We start from the raw sequence: 21,581 nt of genomic DNA on the forward strand, positions 1-21,581 counted from the left end.
GCAAAAATAGTTGGAACTTAAGGCAGCACACATTAATTAATAGTTGGCCATGGCAGCAGCTCAACTTAATAAATAATTAGAACTTACATTAGCACACATTAATAATTAGTTCACCCTAACAGGAGCACACATTAGTAAATAATTGGAATTTACTGCAGCACACTTTAATAAATTGGTGGCCCTAACAGCAGCATGCATTAATAAATAGTTGGAATTTACAGCAGCAAGTATTAATAAACAGTACGAACTTACAGCCACACTCATTGATAAATAGTTTGCCCTAACAGCAATACACATTAATAAATTGCTTGCCCAAACAGCAGCACATATTGATAAATATTTTGCGTGAACAGCAGCACACATTAATAAATAGTTGAAACTCATAGCAGCACACATTAAGAAATAGTTAGCGCTAACAGCAGCACACATTAATAATCAATTGGCCCTTCATAGTTTTGAATGTTTTTTGTGTTCTGAAATGTCTTTGCCCCAGTTGGTTCGATCCAGGCATCACGTGCCCGTGCGTGTGAGGAGTGAAAATGTGAGTATGTGTTTTGTAAAGAGAGGATTGGACCCATGACAGAGCTTTTGGCATTATCAGACTCGGAATGAAGGCTGGAGTCGCCTCACAGTCTGACTGTTTGCAGATGTATTTGACTGAAGTTTTTAAATGAATGAAATGTTAGACTGTCCATGTGCCCAAGGCTAGCTGGGGCTGGTCTGGATTCTGTTCTGTAGGTAACTGAGATTCACCCTTTGTGTGTGGACAGGCAGCTGTGTGTGGCCAGTGGTGATGAAGTAATGTCTTCTGTTACTCATCTATCTAAAGGTTTGTGTCATGTTCAGCAGTGTGTATATTGCTTCTGGTCCTTTTTTGGGGTATGAAGATTCACGGTTGTGTAGTGTAGGTTGTGTAGTGTTTAGCGTAAACTGTGTCCATTCCCTCCAACTCTTCCATCTGGGTTGGGTGAGCGCCAAGATACTCCCTGGAGTGATAGCAGCGCTATAGAAATACATTTTACATTACATTACATTACGGTGATGTGGAATGTTTGCGAACTGCAACTTTATCACATGTCTCAATCGAGTGCTATGTTGAAGAGATGCTACTACATGTACCAAAGTCTTACCCTGTTTAGGGTAAGAAACCTTCAGAGTGGACCTCAGTCGCTTTTTGTCCCACTGACCACTGATGGCTCCAGTGGCATCTTGATTCTCCAAGCAGAGGAGCTGGTGCTTTGTGACCGACCGCTTTGCCTTTGTTTATGGCGCTACCCAAGCAAGCTACGGATGTACTGAGGTATGCCACTCCCGCAAAGCTTAGCTGACACTACGGTGGTCTCCAGGCACTTGCCCTCTGAAGAAAGTGAAGTAAACAAGACAAACAGGAATACCTAGGAAATAGCCAGGCAGCCTACAGAGGAAAAGCATCAGGAAGGCAGAAGGGTGTCCCACACATTGGTAGCAACGTTATGTGGGATATTTCTACAGCATCAGCATCTGGGACTTCGGGAGGCCACAGTAGGTGCAAGGCGATGGTAGCTTCACAACCAAAATTGTTGTAAGAGGCGCCCCCCTCCCGCTTCCTGCATAGCGCCTTCACTCAGCCATAGTGTTTGCGCCGCAGTGTCCGCTATTGTGTTGACACCGCGTTCCACACACCTTAGCGAGTGTGTAGGTAACTTATATTTTTAATTTTTTTCACCACGTGGCACATCACCTTTTGCCACTCACTTCTCACTGGTCCTGACGAAAGCTCCTTACTACTTTTATTCGTGAGCTGAAACATGTAGACCCACCACATAGCCAACTAACAGATAATTATTTCTCCATTTAGTTGCATCACATATCTTTTTAATCAATACCCTGAGCCGCCAATAATAAATCTTCTAATGGCAAGGATTCTCAGCGGTATTTTTTAATTATCACCACATCACATTTTTGCACTACACCAGCTCCGCTGTAGTCAGGCGTCGCAGCACAACCGGGAGGCACTTGGCCACCCGGTTGGGGCCCCAATGATGAAGCATGACACCAACCAGGTTGGTGTGTGAGGGGCCTTTTAACCCACTTGGTGGGTTCCCAAACATTGCTTCATTTTGACCGTACCACACTACATTGGGTTTGTCCACCTTTGACAAAGCTTATATTTCTACAGCACACATCCTCCCCAGAGGGGTTCTGATGCCGTCGAGTTTTCAAGTAAATGGGATAAGACCCTCGCCACTGTGACGAAAATGAACCAATTCTGGCTTTGTAGGTAAGGGGGACAAACAAGCTTTTGGTCTGGGCAGACCAAAGGGTCCTTGGTGGAGCATGCCAGAGCAAGCATTCAATATTAAATGCAGGATGCACTTGTACAGTTCATAAAGAGCTTTAAGCTCAGTCCAGATCTCAACAAACATCCAATGAAACTGTGGAATCAGAGTGATGTGAGGTGTGTGGCTGGTGGGTGAGACTAGTCAGGCAGAGCTGATTTAAAACATATTTCTGCAAAATCAAAAAGTAACTTGTTTCATTTGAAGCAGAAGTCGCAGTGACATTCTAGGAAAGCAAAATGTTTTAGTTCACTCAGAAAAAAAATGCAAAATTTTGAAAGAATGTTATCTGAAGAGACCACCAAAGATTGTGATCACTGACAAAGCTTTGATTCCTGACTTAGGAATCCAGCCTAAAGATCTTGCATCTGCTGGAGGTCTGGAGCTAAATGTCCGCCATATTGGTTTCTCATCTTATTTCTGTAACGTTAAGGTTTGAAAATAACCTTGCCGGTGTTTCAGATGATGAGTTATGTTTTCTGTCCCCGTTGGAGATCACACCGCAACACCGGTGCAGCTCCGTTGCTTGCAAACTAGAGTTCCTGCCCTTAGTGGCCATGTGCATCATACGTAGACCGCACATCTGTTTTATCCTTTGACTGTAATTATGAGCCAATGATTATTGCACATTGCAAGAATGCAATGGGAGCTTCAGTGAGGTCTCTGAGCCCAAGTTCCAAAATGCGGTAGATGCAGACTTGAGTTCTGATGTCAACGATGGAACATTATGTAATCCACACCCACGTCGGTCCCTCATAAATTGATTTAAAAAATGGACATTTGCACCTGAACATACAAAAGAAGTTTGGAGTCTCAATGTCCTTGTGTTAAATCAAATGTGGTGATGCCATTGGTTGTTTGCCTTAGCGGAAGAGCCGCCACTGGTAACACAACCTAACTTTTATGACATCTCAATAATTGACTTTTCTGAAATTTTCTATAATGGCTACATGATTACTGTAACAACTCAAAACAGACACATATCTATTTGGAGTTATCACCTATATTAGAGCACTTATATGATTTTTGAACGCGCTGGAGTGTAATATTTGTCCTACATTGAAGCTAGCAATCAAAGCCAGTGTGCCAGACCTTTTCTAGTGGACTTAGTTGGTGTCCTCCCACCTCCCAAAAACGTTGCAAAAAAGAATAGGGATAAATACTCAATTTTAAAACACAATTTTCACATAAATATGCTAAACCTCCGTAGGCTCTCAAAGGGCATGCATTAAATATTCAGGTCCTTTCATGATGTGCCAAGCCAATGGAACTTGATGCTCCCCACGAGTTGACCCCACTTTTTCTTTCAAAATATGCTATGGGTGCCCTTATATGCCAAAAATTATGTTCATTTGTGCCTTGGCCAGCATTTTGTCATAGGTGCCACTCTATCCCAAAAATAACATACAATATGCCAGTGCCAAAATGTTGCCATTAATGCTGTCCATATACCATGGGAGACCCTTGTGCCAAAAATTGCCTCAGTATGTCAGGGCCAGCATTTGTCATGGTCGCCTCCTCCCAGATTTTATGGATATCCTTCCTAATGCCAAGAATTGCTTGCAGTGTGCTAGTTCCAGCATTTTGCCATGGCTACCCCATGCCAAGAATTTCTGCAAGTATTCCAGCACTTTTTCTCAGGTTCCCCATTGCCAAGAATTACCTGTAGTATGCGAATAACAGTATTTTACTATGGGTGCCCATTATGGTAAGGGTTACCTCCAGCATGCTAGTGCCAGTTTTTTGCCACAGTTGTCTCCATAAGACTAAAATTACCTTCAGTATGCGAAGGCCAATGACGGAGTCTCGTAAGTGCCATTTGAATTCTGCACTAACATTACTTCGTTTATTCCGCTTGTATAAAACTCCACCTAACGTGCACTATCAATATTTTTACACTCACGCTAGCTTTTATAAAGCAACCACTGCTAACATTATACTGTTAACATTTCAACTTATCATGCACTATTGGATATCTTTGAACCGATGGCATCCATCGTTCACACTCCGTTGCTAATACACCACTCGCACTCGCAGAGACTACCACTTTGAAACTACCCACAATTGCGTGCTGGCAGGATTTACATCTACTAACAAATAGAATACATTGAATTGTCCCCTCATAATACCTTTGCTGATACAGATTTTTCCCTGACGAAGGGTTTGTAACCCGAAATGCATTGGATGGCATAAAAAATGAGACAAGAACGCAATGAAAATTAATGAATATTTGCATAAAAGTGAATAAAACTTTTGCAAAGAAATAAACAAACCCAATGAACTTTATTCTTGAAAATTCATTTTTGAAAATTCGACTAACAATACAGAAACTTCGGATCAGAGGACATATACAGTGCCCAGGGGGGCGCATCCACATCGTGATGTGCCGCCATTCAGATTCCCAATTATAACACTACATTCTCACTCATGCTCACTTATATTCCCTAACACCCATTCTTGCTCAGACTGACTATAACTCATTTATTCTGATATCCTCTTATTCATTGTTACTCACTCTCTTGCACTCACTCTTATTCTCTCTCACTCATTCTCACTCATTTACACTCTCTCACTCATTCTTACTCTGGTTCACTCATACTTTTTCACTCACATTCACTTGTATCAACTCCCTCATTCTCACTCACTCTAACTTATTCTCACTCACTCTGTTTTACTGAGTCTCACCTGCTCATTAACACTCATTCACTGTCTGACGTTCACTCTGTCATTTTCACTCACTCAAACCTATTCTCACTCCTTCTGACTTACTCCTTCTCATTCATTCACACTCACATACTTCTTTTCTCTCACTCACCCATGCTTACTTAATCTCATACTCACTCATTCTTACTAATTCTATTCACATTCATTCAGATTTACTCTTTCTCTGTCATAGTTACACTCAGTCATTGTAGCTCACTCACTTTATAAATCTCCCTCACACTCTTTCTTGTTCATTCTCACACACTTATTCATTCTCACTCACTTGCATTGACTTTTACTTTAACTCACTCTTACTCATATTCACTTACTAATGCTCAGTCTCACTCACTGTTTGTCACTATCAACCATTTTCATCCACATACACATGCTTACACAAAAACACATCCTCACACATACACACACTCTCTCTCACACACAAACTCTCACCCTAAAGAACACCCCAACATACATTTTTTTAAATAAAAATATGTGTATTATTATTTAAAATATCACAACCAGTTGCTCTCCGGAAGTTAACATCATGTAAATGGCACCGCTTATGTCCCATCACCCTCCCCCACCCAACCTCCAGTAACACATGAAATACAATAAGTGTCCATGCCCGCCTCATCTGTATAGGCCATGATGTTCCCATCATTTGTTCCTAACCCTCTAGTATTTGCGGGGACATTCCCTTGCAGTGTAAATTATCTCTTCCATCATGGCACACCAGTCTATGCCATTCTTCCTGGCTGCAATGAAGGGGTCAACAGAGGAGTTCAAGTGCCTGACTGTGTCTCTCTTAGCCACCAACGTACCCAGCCCCACCAGTGTCCTTTCTCCTGGGGTACCCCCATGTCATCCAGGATAACCTGTAGGGTTTGCCTCAATGTGTAATCTCACCACCCGGACTAGGCTAGAGATAATAATTGTCCAATAGGCCTGAATAACAGGACATGACCATACCATGTGAAAGAAGTCCCCCATAGGATCCTGGCATATAGTGCAAGTGGGTAAGGTGGGGACCTGGACTTTCCAAAGACCAATGCATGTAAGGTACATCGGATGGAGGTATTTAAACTGAATGAGCCTGAGCCTTGCTGAGATTGCCAAAGTGAGGGGGCCCTGCATGCCTCCCTCCAGTCCTGCTCATACAGGGGTCCCACCCAATCCCCCCAACTGGTCCTCAGGGGACCCATCAGATCCGAGGAATGTGTTACCAGAGTTTTGTAGATTTGAGAGACCCCATCTTTACCTATGGGACCCATAAGTACTCTTCCTTCCAGTGGGCTGTATTTTTGGACTTCTTCCAGCTCCGACTGGTGCTCAGACCGTGCATGTCGAAGTTGTAAGTACCAAACAACTGAGAGTTATGCATCTGGAAGTCAGTGTGGAGATCCCGAAAGGATTTAATATGGTCCCGCTCCCAGACATCCACCAGGTATAATATCACTATGCGGTACCAACCTCGGAAGCCCTGGAGGTTCGCTACTCTTTCCAACCAGTGCCCCTCCAAATGAGTAGTCTCAAGCATGAGTCTGCGGTCCCATTTGGTCCAATGCAGTGCCGCCTTCCACACCGGAAAGCCACTTTAGTTATCTCCGGAAAGGCCACTTTGATCAATGCACCATATAGGATGCCTGTTATACTATTTAGGTCAATTAAGGATAATTTGCCCGATGTGCCAGGTCCCCTCATCCCCCATGCAACCAATCGTTTATGATCAGAATATGAGCTGTCATGTAATACAAGTGAATATCTATCAAAAAACGTGGGGACAGAAGGCTAAGTTTAATGAGGTCCAATGTACATACCCTGTCAAGGCTGTGCACAAGAAATGGTACAGAGTTCCTCTAAGGTCAAAAAGAAGATAAGAAAGATTACTGTCAAGTGTGTAGGGTTCCATGCGGATCCCACTGGTCGTGCTGTAGAAGGGGGGAATATCCCTTGTCGGAACTAGGGATCCCACACACCCAGCAAGCTAGGAGTCATGCTTCATCATTTGAGCCTGCCCCTCGTCAGGTCGGCACTGCAATACCTGACGGGCACCCAAAATGGGTCTCTTTAGCGGGGATCTTTTCTTCCTGCTGGTGGATATGCGAAAATTCTACATACCACTATGGCTGGTTAGGTAACCTAAACTACTAGCAAGGCAAGCTTGCAACAATTTCTGGTGGGTATAAGGACTCCAATTTGGGTCCAGCGTATATGAACGCATAAGGTCTGAGACCTACCCTGCCGCCCAGTTTCGCATATCCACCTAGTGTAGATAGTATCATCACTGATCCTGAGGAAGTGCTTAGACCGCAATGGCTAATATGGCACGAAACATGTAGATCCTTTTGAGAGTAGGGTATACACAACTAGATGCATCATTTCTAGCTTTAGTACCCACCTCAACCCCCTTTGTTTCAATTAGGCTGTTTACCACCATAATAAAAAGTACATTTATGGACTAACTGACCTATTTTATATTCACTTCACCTACATTCATATCTACACACGCTAGGACCCTTACCCCCACTGCACCCACTGGCAGGAACAAAAGATCCCCGCTAAAGAGCCCCATTTTGGGTGCCCGTCAGGTATTGCAGTGCCGACCTGATGAGGGGCAAGCTCAAATGATGAAGCATGACACCTAGCTTGCTGGGTGTGTGAGAGCCCTAGTTCCGACATGGGAAATCCCCCCCCCCCCTTCTACAGCACGATCAGAGGGGTCTGCATGGAACCCTACACACTTGACAGTAATCTTTCTTATCTTCTTTTTGACCTTAGAGGAACTCTGTACCATTTCTTGTGCACAAACAAGTGAATATCTGCCATGGTGAGCACCCTGTCATAAACGGTTTGAACACACTTACCAAGAGCCCTTCTCTTGGGCTTATTTGCCTGAATAAATCCTCACCCCTTTGCCATCAGTGGATTGAACCAGGACTGCGGAACATGAAGGGGATAGTTATGGAGTGCACAGAGTAGCCATGGAAGGTTCATCATCTTGAAGAGGCTATTCTATCTTTAAGATTAAGGGGCAGTTTGTCCCATCAGGACATGTCTTCTCGAGCTCTCCGCACCAATGGGAGAAGGTTGTGGCTCCAGGTAAGTCCCGGCTCCCAGCAGATGTGCACCCCCAAATACAAAAACCTGAGATGGCCTTATGGAGATCCCAGGGTGCCAAGCCTTGCCTTTTTGAATGCTCCGTAGGGAAACCAGGAGGGATTTGTCCCAGGTCACTCGCAAGCCAGAAGCTGTGCCAAATTAGTTCAGTATGTGAATTAGGCAAGGCCCCATCTCCGCTGTTCAAGTGAGATACAGCAGGACATTGTCCACATATAGAGCTATCCTGTCTTCTGATGCTAATCCCCAATTGAATCCCCACACCTGGGCATCATAACGCACCCAGACGGCAAGTGGCTCTATGGCCAGAACGAAGAGGGGATAAGGGTGAGTCATCCCTGTAAATTTCTTGCCATTTATTTTGCCAGGTGTTGCAAAGACCGTGCCAGGGGTCACCAGGTGCAAACCAGGGGTCACACACATGACCATTGGCAACGCTTAGATGACATCCATATTTTCACTTGTGTGATAACGCCCGATGGCCTTAGTGCGTACTCGAATAAACCAACCCTACTTCAATAATGAACTAAGGTACTGTTAAAATGAGTGCCATGGCCGCTCTCTGGCACCCTCCGCTGGCTCTGCCATGACATTGTATGGTGAAGGCTCCATGGCAGACCTAACCCTACAGCAGAAAATTCTCAATGGGATGTGTGCGGATGGTGCTGGAATAGAGATAAGCCATTCCTTAAAAGAGGATTAGCCAAGGCATTAAGCTGAGGTGTGTGGATACCTGCTGCATTTTATATAGAGCTGCTTTGTGAGGGTCACAGTTTGGGTCTGCCGGTGCCTGCTTTGTGTCTTGATGAAGAGTCTCCTGTTCTGAGCCTGACGGCTGGTGGTAGAATCTCAGAATGTTGAATGTTAAATGCCCCAAACGCCCAAGAATGTGTCAATGAAGCTTGATTGCTGCTCTACGAATCACCTAATGAGATGATATAATACAAAGTTCAAGAGCGGATGTCAATCCTTGACCTCATTGACATATACTTGGGGGTAGGAGCCAAGGGTCATTTGTGATGAATTGCACTGTGATTGCACATGCTTCTCTGCAATAGGTGCTCAACCAACTAAGCTATCTGGCCAACTCTCAATGCCTATGCAGGCCATAATGATCTAATTATAACAAGTGATTTAAGCATGGATGAGATGGGCTAATGCCCGGTTATTGACGGACACCATCACCCATTGGCGTACCGATTCCCCGTCCTCCCCTAGTTGAGATGCTGTGGGCATGTTTGTTGGCATACATATAACACTAACTCTGTAAACAGAAGTGGGGACACATGAAGAGGGGCCACTTTGAACCGATTGCTCCTGGTAACCCAGATGTATTACAATACATATAAAGGTCCCAGGATGGGATTACCAAACGTGAATATGTAACACAGATCGGAATGGTTATCAAATGTCTATGTGATGGTAAGTTAAAACTCAATAAAAATTGGTTATAAAAAATAACAAGTAATTTAAGCAATAAAAATGGTAGCAGCATAAATCAGTAGTGATCAAAGGTGCACTCCATGTCCACGTGTGACATCATTAATAACTATAACAACACATCACAAAAATAGTAACTCTGGACTTTTGCACCCTCCCAACTAGAGTGGTACTGCCAGACACTAGAACGGATGGAGGCCTGCTTACAGACACTCCCAGTTCACTAGACACTAGGGGATCCCGCACAATGGGCAGCCCCTCAGGACAGACTAGGCTCCCCACCTGGTGTTCCCTTAAAGAACCACCCAGGCTATGAGACTGAGGTTGGGCACTACCGGGACATAACCCATTCTCACTCCTTCCCCTTAAAGACAGGACGTGAGGCCCTACACCCCTCTCACTACTACAGGACCTAGCTGGGCTACACCGAACCTCTTCCCCCAATCTGGGTTGGAAGATACCTGAACCACTCTTCTTAGGATCCTTCCCCAATGCCTCTTCAGACCCTCTGGAATCCACCAAAAGGTCTGCCTCCAATGTGAGCTCCCTGGGGTCAGAGAACTCACTCTCCAACAGGTGTTGGCATAGCTCTGGAAAACAGGGACTTACAATATGCTCTCCCACAGTTGGATCACACAGCCCCCTAGCAGGGTTAACCAAACTATCCTTCACCTCACCATCCAGTGCCTCGCACACGTACTTCACACCACTCTCCTGAGACTGGCAAGACAGTATCTGACTGTCTCTGTCACTCAACCCACACTCTTCTGGGCGGTCTTCACACTCACACACCAGGATCTCAACCATGGGGAAATCCCTCCCACCACTAGGACTATGATCCCCTGGGCCAGTTTCCCAATTCACCTCAAGAACACTGCGCACCACCAGAGCTACCTCATATCCTTGAACCTCCTGGTGTAAATTAACCCCCTCCTTCAAGTCAGGTGCCACATATCTGGGTGTGTGTACTACTCTCTTAGCACAAGAAAATTCAATATTACTGCCACCGTCTGAGCTGAATTCCTCCTCCCACTCAGCAAAGCTCAATCTCTGAGCTACACACATTTCTTGTTGCTGGGCTGAGAGACTCATGGCCTCAAAGCCTCTCGAGCTCTAAGTCAAGCTTCCTCATACTCAACTCATGCTCCATTTCCATTTTCTTTTCCTCTAGGGCTAACTTTCTAATTTGCCATTCCAATTCTAACTCCCCACTTAACTTGAGCTTGGTTAGCTCCATTTCGTGCATCCTACACTCTTTTCTATCTGCCAACTCCTCTGGGATAGACTTTTACCAGAAATACTGCTACCGGGAGGGGAAGGGGCTCTCCTTCCTCTTGGGCCCACTGGCCCTTCCAGCTGTTCCTCTGCATTACCATCATCAGTGGCATTCCTTGCTTCTACCCAGACCCTCAGCGCCTTGTAGAATTCTGCCTTATTTCTACATCCGGTAGTGGAAACATTACATTTCTTGCAGAAGAACTTCAGCTGCTTGGCAGTGTAGCTATCCAATTTCTCTTCTTCCCACTCCAACTCATTATCAACAGAGACTACAGATTCTGCTCTCTCCACCATGGTTAAACTTGGCAGTTCTCAAAAATAGAAAGTCACAAAAAGAAATCTACCAACAAGTATTGGTTGCGTTATGGTCTGCACTCACTAAGTAGTGTTCACCAATCACTGTACATGAGTCACAAATGCAAGTTCAGAATCCCACCGCTGCCACCAATGTTAGACTTGGGGGTCTCTAGTTGGCACAGGTATGCACTTGTGACAAATAGGGACCCTCGCCTCTAGTCAGGGTAAGGGGGTACACTCCTAAAATAACCCCTGCTCACCCCCTTGGTAGCTTGGCACGAGCAGACAGGCTTATCTCAGAGGCAGTGTGTAAAGCATTTGTGAACACATACAGTAACCAAGTGACAACACTACAGATGGACACCACACAGGTTTTATATAAAAAATAAGTATTCTTTATATAGATTTACCACAAGACCATTAAACGACAAAAACACACAATACTGTTACTTTAGTTCTCTTAAGTTCTTAGATGCGACACTTCACACAGGGGGTGGAGCCAACACTATGGGGGGCAGGCACAGTCCTATTCAGGTCCTAGGTGCAACTCCTCCCACCCATCTAGATGCAGATCTCTCTATTCACCACTGGGACACCTCACCCTGTCTCCTGGAATTCCCCAGCCCTGTCACTCAAACTCCAGACAGGGAATACACAGCCTAGCAGAGGCAGGTTTGAATGGTTAGACAAGAAAATGCCTACTTTCTAAAATTGGCATTTTCAAACTCAAAATGTTAAAAACAACTTCACTAAAATATGTATTTTATCATTCTGAGTTCAGGCATACTAAATTCGAATTTCTATCATGTTACCTGAGTCAGTTAGGATTATAAAATGTAATAACCAAACTGCCCATTCTGGCCTATGGAGAACAGGTAGCCTTGCAAAAGTGAAAAACGAAAATGGCTATAATTCACTATTAGAACATGCCACACACACCAGGGCATGTCCTACCTTATCCTTACAATGCACCCTGCCCTTGGGCCTACCATAGAGGTGTCTGATATGAAGAAAAGGGAAGGTTTAGGGACTGGCAAGTGGGGGCACTTGCCCAGTCAGCATGACAGTACCAGACGGCACGCAGGCTCTGCAATGGCAGACCTTAGACACACTTTTACAGGCTGCTTCTGTGGGTGGCACAACCAGTGCTGCAAGCCCAACAGCAGTATTTGGATTACAAGCCCTGGGCACTCCTGGTGCACTGTACTAGGGTCAGACAAGTAAACCAAACCAACCAATCAGGGAATCACAAATCATACATTAATTTACAATAGGGAGAGGATATGCACTTTAGCATTGATCAGCAGTGGTAAAGTGCCCAGAGTCATAAAATAGCCTACAATAGGTCAGAATAAATATAGGAGGAAGGCAAAAAGTTCAGGGATGACCCTGCAAAAAGGGCCAAGTCCAACAATGTTCTACTGTAACTAGGCTCTGAAAGACATTTTCTTTTGAAGCCACACCCCACGGCAAAAAGTTCAATATTTCACAATTACATAATTTCCAAAATTAAAGGTATTTCACAAAACATGAAGTTCCCAAAATTGTGAGCAATCTTAACAAACATTTACACACCAACTATTGTAGGGTGATTACTGATTATTGATTTTGTTAGGCAATGCATTAGATAATGATGCCTATTCCTTCTATGTTTACCAACTGCTATTTTTAAGCAATGAGACATCAAATGATTTTTAATTGAGTACTGAAAGGGATTTCTTTGCGTTTCAGAGCCAGATAACACTGATGGACGTGCCAGTATTTAAAGCCATTCAGCCCGAGGTACGTTTTCAATAAGGACTTTAGTACACTTTTTTTGCTTGGAATAAATGTTTGTAAAATATTTTCTATGCTACGTTTGTAACCTGCGTATAGCTGCATGGTTTCTGTGGCTTTTCGATTTTGGATACAAAATGAACAAAGAACAATGTGTCCATTGTCTTCATGTGTTCCTCGTGTCGGATCTCTTTTTGACTCTGGGAATTAAGGTGTACAATAAACACAGGCAGGAGTGCTGCAGGGAAGTACTGTTCACGAAACAAAATTGCTTCTGGCTTGATGATAGGATGTGGGAAACGTGTACATTGGTAAGAGGGGCTTGGTCTGTATTATTTGTGTTAGCTTATTTTTTTATTTAATGCACAAATATCTTTGCAATCCTTCCTGATGAATGTGCGGGCTACCAGGCAAAAAGAAAACAGGATTTATTCCAAATATTGCAGGAGCAGACTAGGACAGTCTTCAGCCTGTAGCTCCACTACTCCAACCACCGTCCGTCCTGACCACCAACACAGCAACGCGCCAACCCATCAATGCATAGGAATACCGCACTTTCACCCCCTAACAGATCTATCAAGCTCTTACTTTATAGGGAATTCTATACACACAGTATCACTATCCTTAACGAGTGTTCAATCAAACAGTCAAAATATCTCTAGCCATTAAAATAAATAGATATTTAAATCCACGTTCACCGTCATTTCTACGGGTCATCTTGTAAATGATGTCTCAAACTCACACAGACATCATCAAACAAAGGAAGTTTCTAGAGCGCCTATCCTTGGTGATTGTTGGTGATGCAGGACTGGTCAAAAGAAATGTATTTTTACTATACGTTGGATGCCTTATTTAAAATTTCGAATGTTTTTGAAGTAATGCGAGAAGACGAGAAGACAATAAGTGTCACAATCCATTTGTGAGTATCAATGTATTGATGTTATGAGATGCAACGTTAGCAGTCGAAGCCGCTGACTTGGTGACGTAATTGGGTACACCCAAGAGAAGCATGCTGATATTAACGCACCCCTGCTTCAAATCAGTGCTTCTAAGGATATTCGTTGTCATTCACCCCACACACCCCACTCGAGCTCCCCTGTAACGGTTGTCATATGTTCCTCAGATTCACCGAGGCCTCCAAGTTTGTTCCACTGGGGGCCACAATCAACCAGGCCAGCAATGGACCGGACGTCCACCAGGCGTCTGGACTGTGTTGGTTGACTTCTGGATCGAATAGCAAAGGGAGTTCATGCTGGAAGCCTTTCTGTTTCCGGGGTGTTGTTTGTTCGATAGCGGCCACCGGTTCAACAAACAGTTCACACTTTAGAAAAGGAATTTATTGCTCTGGGTGGTGAAGAAACGAGCCTTGAAGATGCTGGGTCTCTTCTGTGTCCTCTTCCAAATAGTGGCTTGATGGGTGGCCCTCTCAGAGGTTTCAGTTAAGTGGCAAGTGTGAAGAATCCTTCAAAGCAGCAGCCGGGCTGCTCAGTCAGCCAGGGCTGCTCAGTCCATCTTTGGACTTTTAGAGTAGCAATGGCATTAGTAGATTATTCGAAGACAGGAACTCAGCTTTCCTTTATGGATTTAATTGCCTTTCCGATGATCTCTATCGACAGCAGCATTTTCAGGTTGAAACTAAAGAGGCTTTCCTCCCTTTTCATCATGAGTACCGCTAAACAGATTGCTTAGACATTCCTTCCAGCCTTGCTTCTTTAACCAAAAGCCAGAAGAAGAAGTGTAATGAGGCCTTTATCCCAGTTATTAATAGGGACCTATACTTTGACCCAACAATCGCCAGCATTTCCGCTTTTCTAAACTCAGTTTAGGTTTAATCACCAATTCATTTTGTTCATCTAGGATTTAATACTCATTTGAGGTTTAAAGAAACATTAAGGAATCATTATTGATGGGCCTTGCTTTCCCCATCAAATCAGCCGTACCTTCCTTGTCTGGGACATAGCTGAATTCTGAAAGCATTATTTCACATTTGCATCTTGCATAACTTGACCGACTTTGGTTTATCAGCTACTGACCATATGCCATCAGCCTTGTTATCTTTCCTCCTGGACCAATTTTACAATGATATTCATCAGTGGATTCTGAAGACGTTGCCATGTGGATCACCACTCGAAATACTCAGGGTACTGACTGCCAGCTCCCCTGCTCTATTTAGAAGCCCAAATGGCACTTTGTTTCTATGGGAGCGAGCGGAAACCTTCAACTGACGACCCCACGGATGTCAGGCTGTCAATCTAAGTACCTCAGACCATGAGGATGTTCTGGCAAACATTGTTTCATCTTCCATACCACCAGGAAAAGCCGGGACAGAAAGAAATAAAAAGGCTGCCGCCAACCTGGGAGAAGTCTTTGGGAGTTTCTTTAAAACAAATCAAAGTTTGCTGATTGGCTGCATGAAACATGGCAGTGCCTCAACATTTTTACTGTGCTGTCAGAGAGGTGGCAGTGGCTTCTGGCAAGTCACAGAGGTCTCCACCAACAGAAAGAGAACTATAAATGACGCAGCGGTAATCTGCCAAGGTGGTGCCAATTATCACCTTCATCGAGCAGGTGGAAAGGCAGGATGGTGGGATGCCTGCCAAACTCTAAACTCCCCCCCCCCCCTTTGCTTTTGATTCAACCTTCAGCTTCATTAAAGTGGACATAATATTCTTGCTTCAAAAATTGTTCCAAGCCAGAAGGAGAACCATTGACTGGGACCGTACATGCCATTCAATCCAGTTATGGCCGCTCATTGTTTTTTATTGCTGAGCCATGGCAAGACTTCTCTCTGGACTGTTAGCCATTTTAGGTCGAGCATTCGAGACCTCTTTTATATACTTTAGTATATACTTATATGTGTATGTACTTTATGGGCTCTGGAGATCAGCCCTAGGACTTGTCTGCTTCCGCGTAGGGACTTTTTTTTCTGTTCAACTGCCTCTATTTTTAACTTTCTTGATAGAAAACGACCAGCAGAGGTCAGTAAAATTCCAGAATCACTTTAGCATTATCTAGATTCCAGTCCATAGAAATTGTCTTCCATGAGCCCCCATAACACATATTTTATTCAAATCTTGTATTTTCAGTGATATGACCACTGAAGGCCCTGATTTTATATTAAAAACAGAGCTTTGGACTATACCGTTTCCCGCTGAAAGGCAATATTTCTCTCCATGTGTTCCCATACCTGGTGTGTTACCCAGTTTGGTGCTTACTTTCCCTCCATGTTAAAGAACAGAAGATGATTCAACACCCAGGCTAATGTGCTGCATAGCTAAATACATATAAAGTCCCAAAGGCGAGACCGATTGCATTGCAAATGCTTGTTTAACTCTTGTTTTCCTCATTGACTTTCATTGCACATTTTTTTACATTGTTGCAAATTAGAACAGTTTGGAATGACTTTGCAACCCTTTAACTGTTTTACTTTGTTTTTGTGGCATTTTTATTGCATTTTTTGCTTTTTCTTTAACTAAACGTATTTTGGATGTTCCCTTTTTGATTTAACGTTTTTCTTTTTGCTGTGCTAGACAGAGCACCTTCCATACATTTTTGCAGATCGCCTTGTTGCTCAGGCCAACATATCAGGTATGGAAAGGAGCTAACAGAGTACCCCTAGATGATAATAATTTGTCTTTTTATTTAGGCATTGTGGGAGCTCAGTCACAACATCAAGCAGCGAACTCTCTCTTCCTTTTGCCAAGAGATGGGGATTCTCCTTAATGGCAGAGAAACATATAGTTTGTACTTCTTATTCAATAAAGTTCCCAAACTACACAAATCAAATAAACTGCTTTATTTATTAGATGACCTTACTTTGTTCACTAACCTGGTAGATTACACCTCAGTCGGGTAGGATCCTTTTGTGTGATATAAGCCTTGCTATTGGAAAAATAAGTGATGCGCGGTGTGCTGATTAGACTCTGAGTGTGATTAGAAGGGTTTATTTTTATTAAATTAAAGGGAGGATATGGCCTAAAGAGCTGTCATGCATACACTATAGGATTGACACATGATCCTTCTTGGGTCAGGCCAGTGTAAAAACATTCATGTAGAAGATCAGTAATTGTTTGTAGTTTTTGTAGTGGTGAACTTGAATTTCTTGAGTCAAATCTGGGTTGCCTCTGGCCTATTCCTTACAGGGACTGTAAGCGTTGCAGATATTGCTGTGGCATCTTAGTTAAGTATTTTACCCTGGTAATATCTGAATGTTTAGCATTTTCAAATCTTGTCAAACAGCTCTTAAAAGTGCTTACCAGAACCATTGTAAATGCACAGTAATATTACTTGGTAGTTCTCCTTTGATAATAAAAGGCAACTTCCTGAGATTCTGCCATCTTTTATTGACATGGGTTGGGCAAAATTGTTTTTTGGTCTCGCCTATGCAGCGCGCATGCGTTGCTTTAGGAGGAGACCTCTTGTAATCGATTCAGTTTTTAGCCCAAAAATGTGTACGCATTGCATTGCTTTCAATGGCAACGCGTGCACGTTTGGCGATTCCCTTGCGGGAGCGAGCGTTGAAACCATCTGTTTGTAATTGACTTTCAAACAGATGGTGCCCTTGCTTGCTTCCACAAGGGAAACGCTGTGTGTGCTCTGGGCCGCACTCCTTCCACCCCTCCCACTTGGTTTATTGCCTCATGTCACACACCCATCCTCATCTTAACCTGCCTTCCTTCTCTCACGCTTTCCTTCCCCCTTCTTTCCGTCTATCCTGCACTTTCCCCTAGCTGCATCTTCTCTTCTCTCCCACTCCTTTACAGAGCGTTTTTCTCTTTTCCTTTACTTTTGCTTCCCTTTTCTTTTTCGCTGCCTCTCTCCCATTCCCTTTCTTGTTCTGTTTTACCCTACTTCGTTTCTTCTTCTATCTCTCATGTTACCTCCTTTTCCCGCTCTCTACTTTCTCTCTTCTTCCACCGTCTCTCTCACTCTCTTCCTTCACCCTCTCTCTCTCTTCCTCCACCCTCTCTCTCACTCTCACTCTACCTTTCTCTCGCTAACCCTCTCTCTCTCTCTCTCTACCTCTCTTCCTCCACCCTTTTTCTCTCTACCTCTCTCTCTACCTCTCTCTCTCTACCTCTCTACCTCTCTCTCTATCTACCTCTCTCTCTGAACCGCTCTCTCTACCTCTCTACCTCTACCTCTCTCTACCTTTCCCTCTCCACCTCTCTGTTTACCTCTCTCTCTCTACCTCTCTCTCTACCTCTCCCTCTCTCCCTTTCTACCTCAACTTCTCTACCTCTCTCTCTCTACATCTCTACCTCTCTCTCTGCCTCTCTCTACCTCTCTCTCTACCTCTCTCTCTGTCTCTCTATCGCTCTACCTCTCTCTCTCTACCTCTCTACCTCTCTCTCTAGATCTCTACCTCTCTACCTCTTTCTCTCCACCGCTCTACCTCTCTCTCTCTACCTCTCTCTCTCTACCTCTCTCTCTACCTCTCTCTACCACTCTCTCTCTACCTCTCTCTCTCTACCTCTCTCTCTCTACCGCTACCTCTCTCTCTCTACCTCTACCTCACTACCTCTCAACCACTTTACCTCTCCCTCTACCTCTCAACCTCTCTACCTCTCTCTACTTCTCTCTACCTCTCTGTACTTCTCTCTACCTCTCTACCTCTCTACACCTCTCTACCTCTCTCTCTACCTCTCTCTCTCTACCTCTCTACCTCTCTCTACCTCTCTACCTCTCTCTACCTCTCCCTACCTCTCTATACCTCACTACCTCTCTATCGCTACCTCTCTACCTCTCTACCTCTCTCTCGCTACCTCTCTCTACCTCTCTCTATCTCTCTCTACCTCTCTCTCTACCTCTCTCTCTACCTCTCTCTACCTCTCTACCACTCTCTCCCTCTCTCTACCTCTCTACCTCTACTTCTCTACCTCTCTACCTCTCTCTCTCTACCTCTCTCTCTACCTCTCTCTCTACCTCTACCTCTACCTCGCTCTCTACCTCTCTCTACCTTTCCCTACCTCTCTACCTCTCTCACGCTACCTCTCTACCTCTCTCTCTACCTCTCTCTTTCTCCCTCTCTACCTCTCTAGCTCTACCTCTCTACCTCTCTATACCTCTCTACCTCTCTCTCTACCTCCCTCTCTACCTCTCTCTCTACCTCTACCTCTACCTCGCTCTCTACCTCTCTCTATCTTTTTCTACCTCTCTACCTCTCTCACGCTACCTCTCTACCTCTCTCTCTACCTCTCTCTCTCTCCCTCTCTACCTCTCTAGCTCTACCTCTCTACCTCTCTCTACCTCTCTCTACCTCTCAACCTCTCTCTCTACCTCTCTCCCTCTACCTCTCTACTATTCTCTCTACCTCTCTACCTTTCTACCTCCCTCTACCTCTCTCTACCTCACTACCTCACTACCTCTCTACCTCTCTACCTCTCTACCTCTCTCTCTCTCTACCTCTCTCTATCTCTCTAACTCTCTACCGCTCTCTCTACCTCTCTCTCTCTACCTCTCTCCACCTCTCTGCCTCTACCTCTCTACCTCTCTCTCTACCTCTCTCTCTATCTCTCTCTCTATCTCTCTACCTCTCTCTCTCTCTTCCTCTACCTCGCTCTCTACCTCTCGCTCTCTACCTCTACCTCTACCTCTCTCTCTCTACCTCTCTCTCTCTACCTCTCTACCTCTACCTCTCTACCTCTCTCTACCTCTCTCTACCTCTCTACCTCTACCTCTACCTCTCTACCTCTCTACCTCTCTCTCTACCTCTCTCTACATCTCTCTCTCTACCTCCCTCTGCGTCTCAACCTCTCTCTACCTCTCTACCTCTCTACATCTCTCTCTCTGCCTCTCTCTACCTCTCTCTACCTCTCTCTACCTCTCTCTACCTCTCTCTACCTCTCTACCTCTCTCTACCTCTCTCTCTACATCTCTACCTCTCTCTCTCTCTCTCTCTCTATCTCTCTCCCACTACCTCTCTATCTCTCTCTCTACATCTCTCCCTCTACCTGTCTACCGCTCTACCTCTCTCTACCTCTCTATCTCTCTACCTCTCTCTCTCTACCTCTCCCTCTACCTCTACCTCTCTACCTTTTTTCTCTAACTCTACCTCTCTACCTCTCTCTACCTCTCTCTACCTCTGTCTCTACCTTTCTCTCTACTTCTCTACCTCTCTCTCTCTACCTCTCTCTACCTCTCTACCTCTCCCTCTACCTCTCTACCTCTACCTCTCTGCCTCTCTGCCTCTAGCTCTCTCTACCTCTCTACTTCTCTCTACCTCTACCTCTGAACCTCTACCTCTCTACACTTCTCTACCTCTCTCTACCTCTCAACCTCTCTACCTCTCTCTACCTCTCTCTACCTCTCTACCTCTCTCGCTCTAGCTCTCTACCTCTCTGCCTATCTACCTCTACAACTCTCTCTAGCTCTTCACCTCTCTCTACCTCTCTTCCTCCCTCTACCTCTCTCTCCCTCTCTCCCTCTATCTCTCTACCTCTCTACCTCTACCTCTCTACCTCTCTCTCTACCTCTACCTCTCTACCTCTCTACCTCTCTCTACCTCTCTCTACCTCTCTACCTCTCTACCTCTCTACCTCTTTCTACCTCTCTCTCTACCTATCTCTCTCTGCCTCTCTACCTCTCTCTACCTCTCTCTACCTCTCTACCTCTCTTTCTACCTCTCTACCTCTCTCTACCTCTCTACCTCTCTACCTCTACCTCTCCACCTCTCTACCTCTCTACCTCTCTCTCTACCTCTACCTCTACCTCTCTCTACCCCTCTCTCAACCTCTCTCTCTACCTCTCTACCTACCTCTCTACCTCTCTCTGCCTCTCTACCTCTCTCTCTCTACCTCTCTCTCTCTACCTCTTTCTACCTCTCTACCTCTCTCTAGCTCTCTCTCTACCTCTCTTTATACCTCTTTACCTCTCTCTTTACCTCTCTACCTCTCTCTACCTCTCTGCCTCTCTCTACCTCTCTCTACCTTTCTACCTCTCTCTACCTCTCTCTACCTCTCTACCTCTCTCTACCTCTCTAGCTTTCTCTCTAGCTCTCTCTCTACCTCTCTCTCTCTACCTCTACCTCTCTATCTCTCTACCTCTCTCTACCTCTCCCTCTACCTCTCTACCTCTCTCTACCTCTCTACCTCTACCTCTCTACCTCTCTCTCTCTACCTCCTACCTCTCTACCTCTCTCTCTCTACCTCTCTACCTCTCTCTCTACCTCTCCACCTCTCTCCTTCTACCTCTCTAGGATTTTGTCTTAAGTTAGTTCTGTGAATCGGGCCCCAACTCTCTACACCTCTCTCTACCTCTCTACCTCTCTCTTCCTCTCTACCTCTCTCTACCTCTCTACCTCTCTCTACCTCTCTACCTCTCTCTCTCTACCTCTCTACCTCTCTCTCTCTACCTTTCTACCTCTCTCTCTAACTCTCTCTCTCTACCTCTCTCTCGCTCTACCTCTCTACCTCTCTCTAGCTCTCTCTCTACCTCTCTTTATACCTCTTTACCTCTCTACCTCTCTGCCTCTCTCTACCGCTCTACCTCTCTCTACCTTTGTATCTCTCTCTACATCTCTCTACATCTACCTCTCTCTACCTTTCTACCTCTCTCTACCTCTCTCTACCTCTCTACCTCTCTCTCTACCTCTCTCTCTCTACCTCTCTCTCTACCTCTATCTCTCTATCTCTCTACCTCCCTCTACCTCTCCTT

At 44.7% G+C, this 21,581-nt stretch overlaps 1 protein-coding gene across 2 annotated transcripts in view; it reads left to right on the plus strand.

Moving 5' to 3' along the window:
- Positions 1–21,581, plus strand: part of RALGPS1 (Ral GEF with PH domain and SH3 binding motif 1) — a 1,694,135-nt gene that overhangs the window by 382,212 nt on the left and 1,290,342 nt on the right. For both annotated transcript variants that reach the window (XM_085613823.1, XM_085613822.1), the window contains exon 5: positions 12,882–12,932. In XM_085613823.1, coding sequence (XP_085469949.1) covers positions 12,882–12,932 — 51 coding nt within the window. The remainder of the gene's footprint in view (positions 1–12,881; positions 12,933–21,581) is intronic.

The sequence above is a fragment of the Triturus cristatus genome, chromosome 1_2 (assembly GCF_964204655.1).
Source record: "Triturus cristatus chromosome 1_2, aTriCri1.1, whole genome shotgun sequence".
Taxonomy (NCBI): domain Eukaryota; kingdom Metazoa; phylum Chordata; class Amphibia; order Caudata; family Salamandridae; genus Triturus; species Triturus cristatus.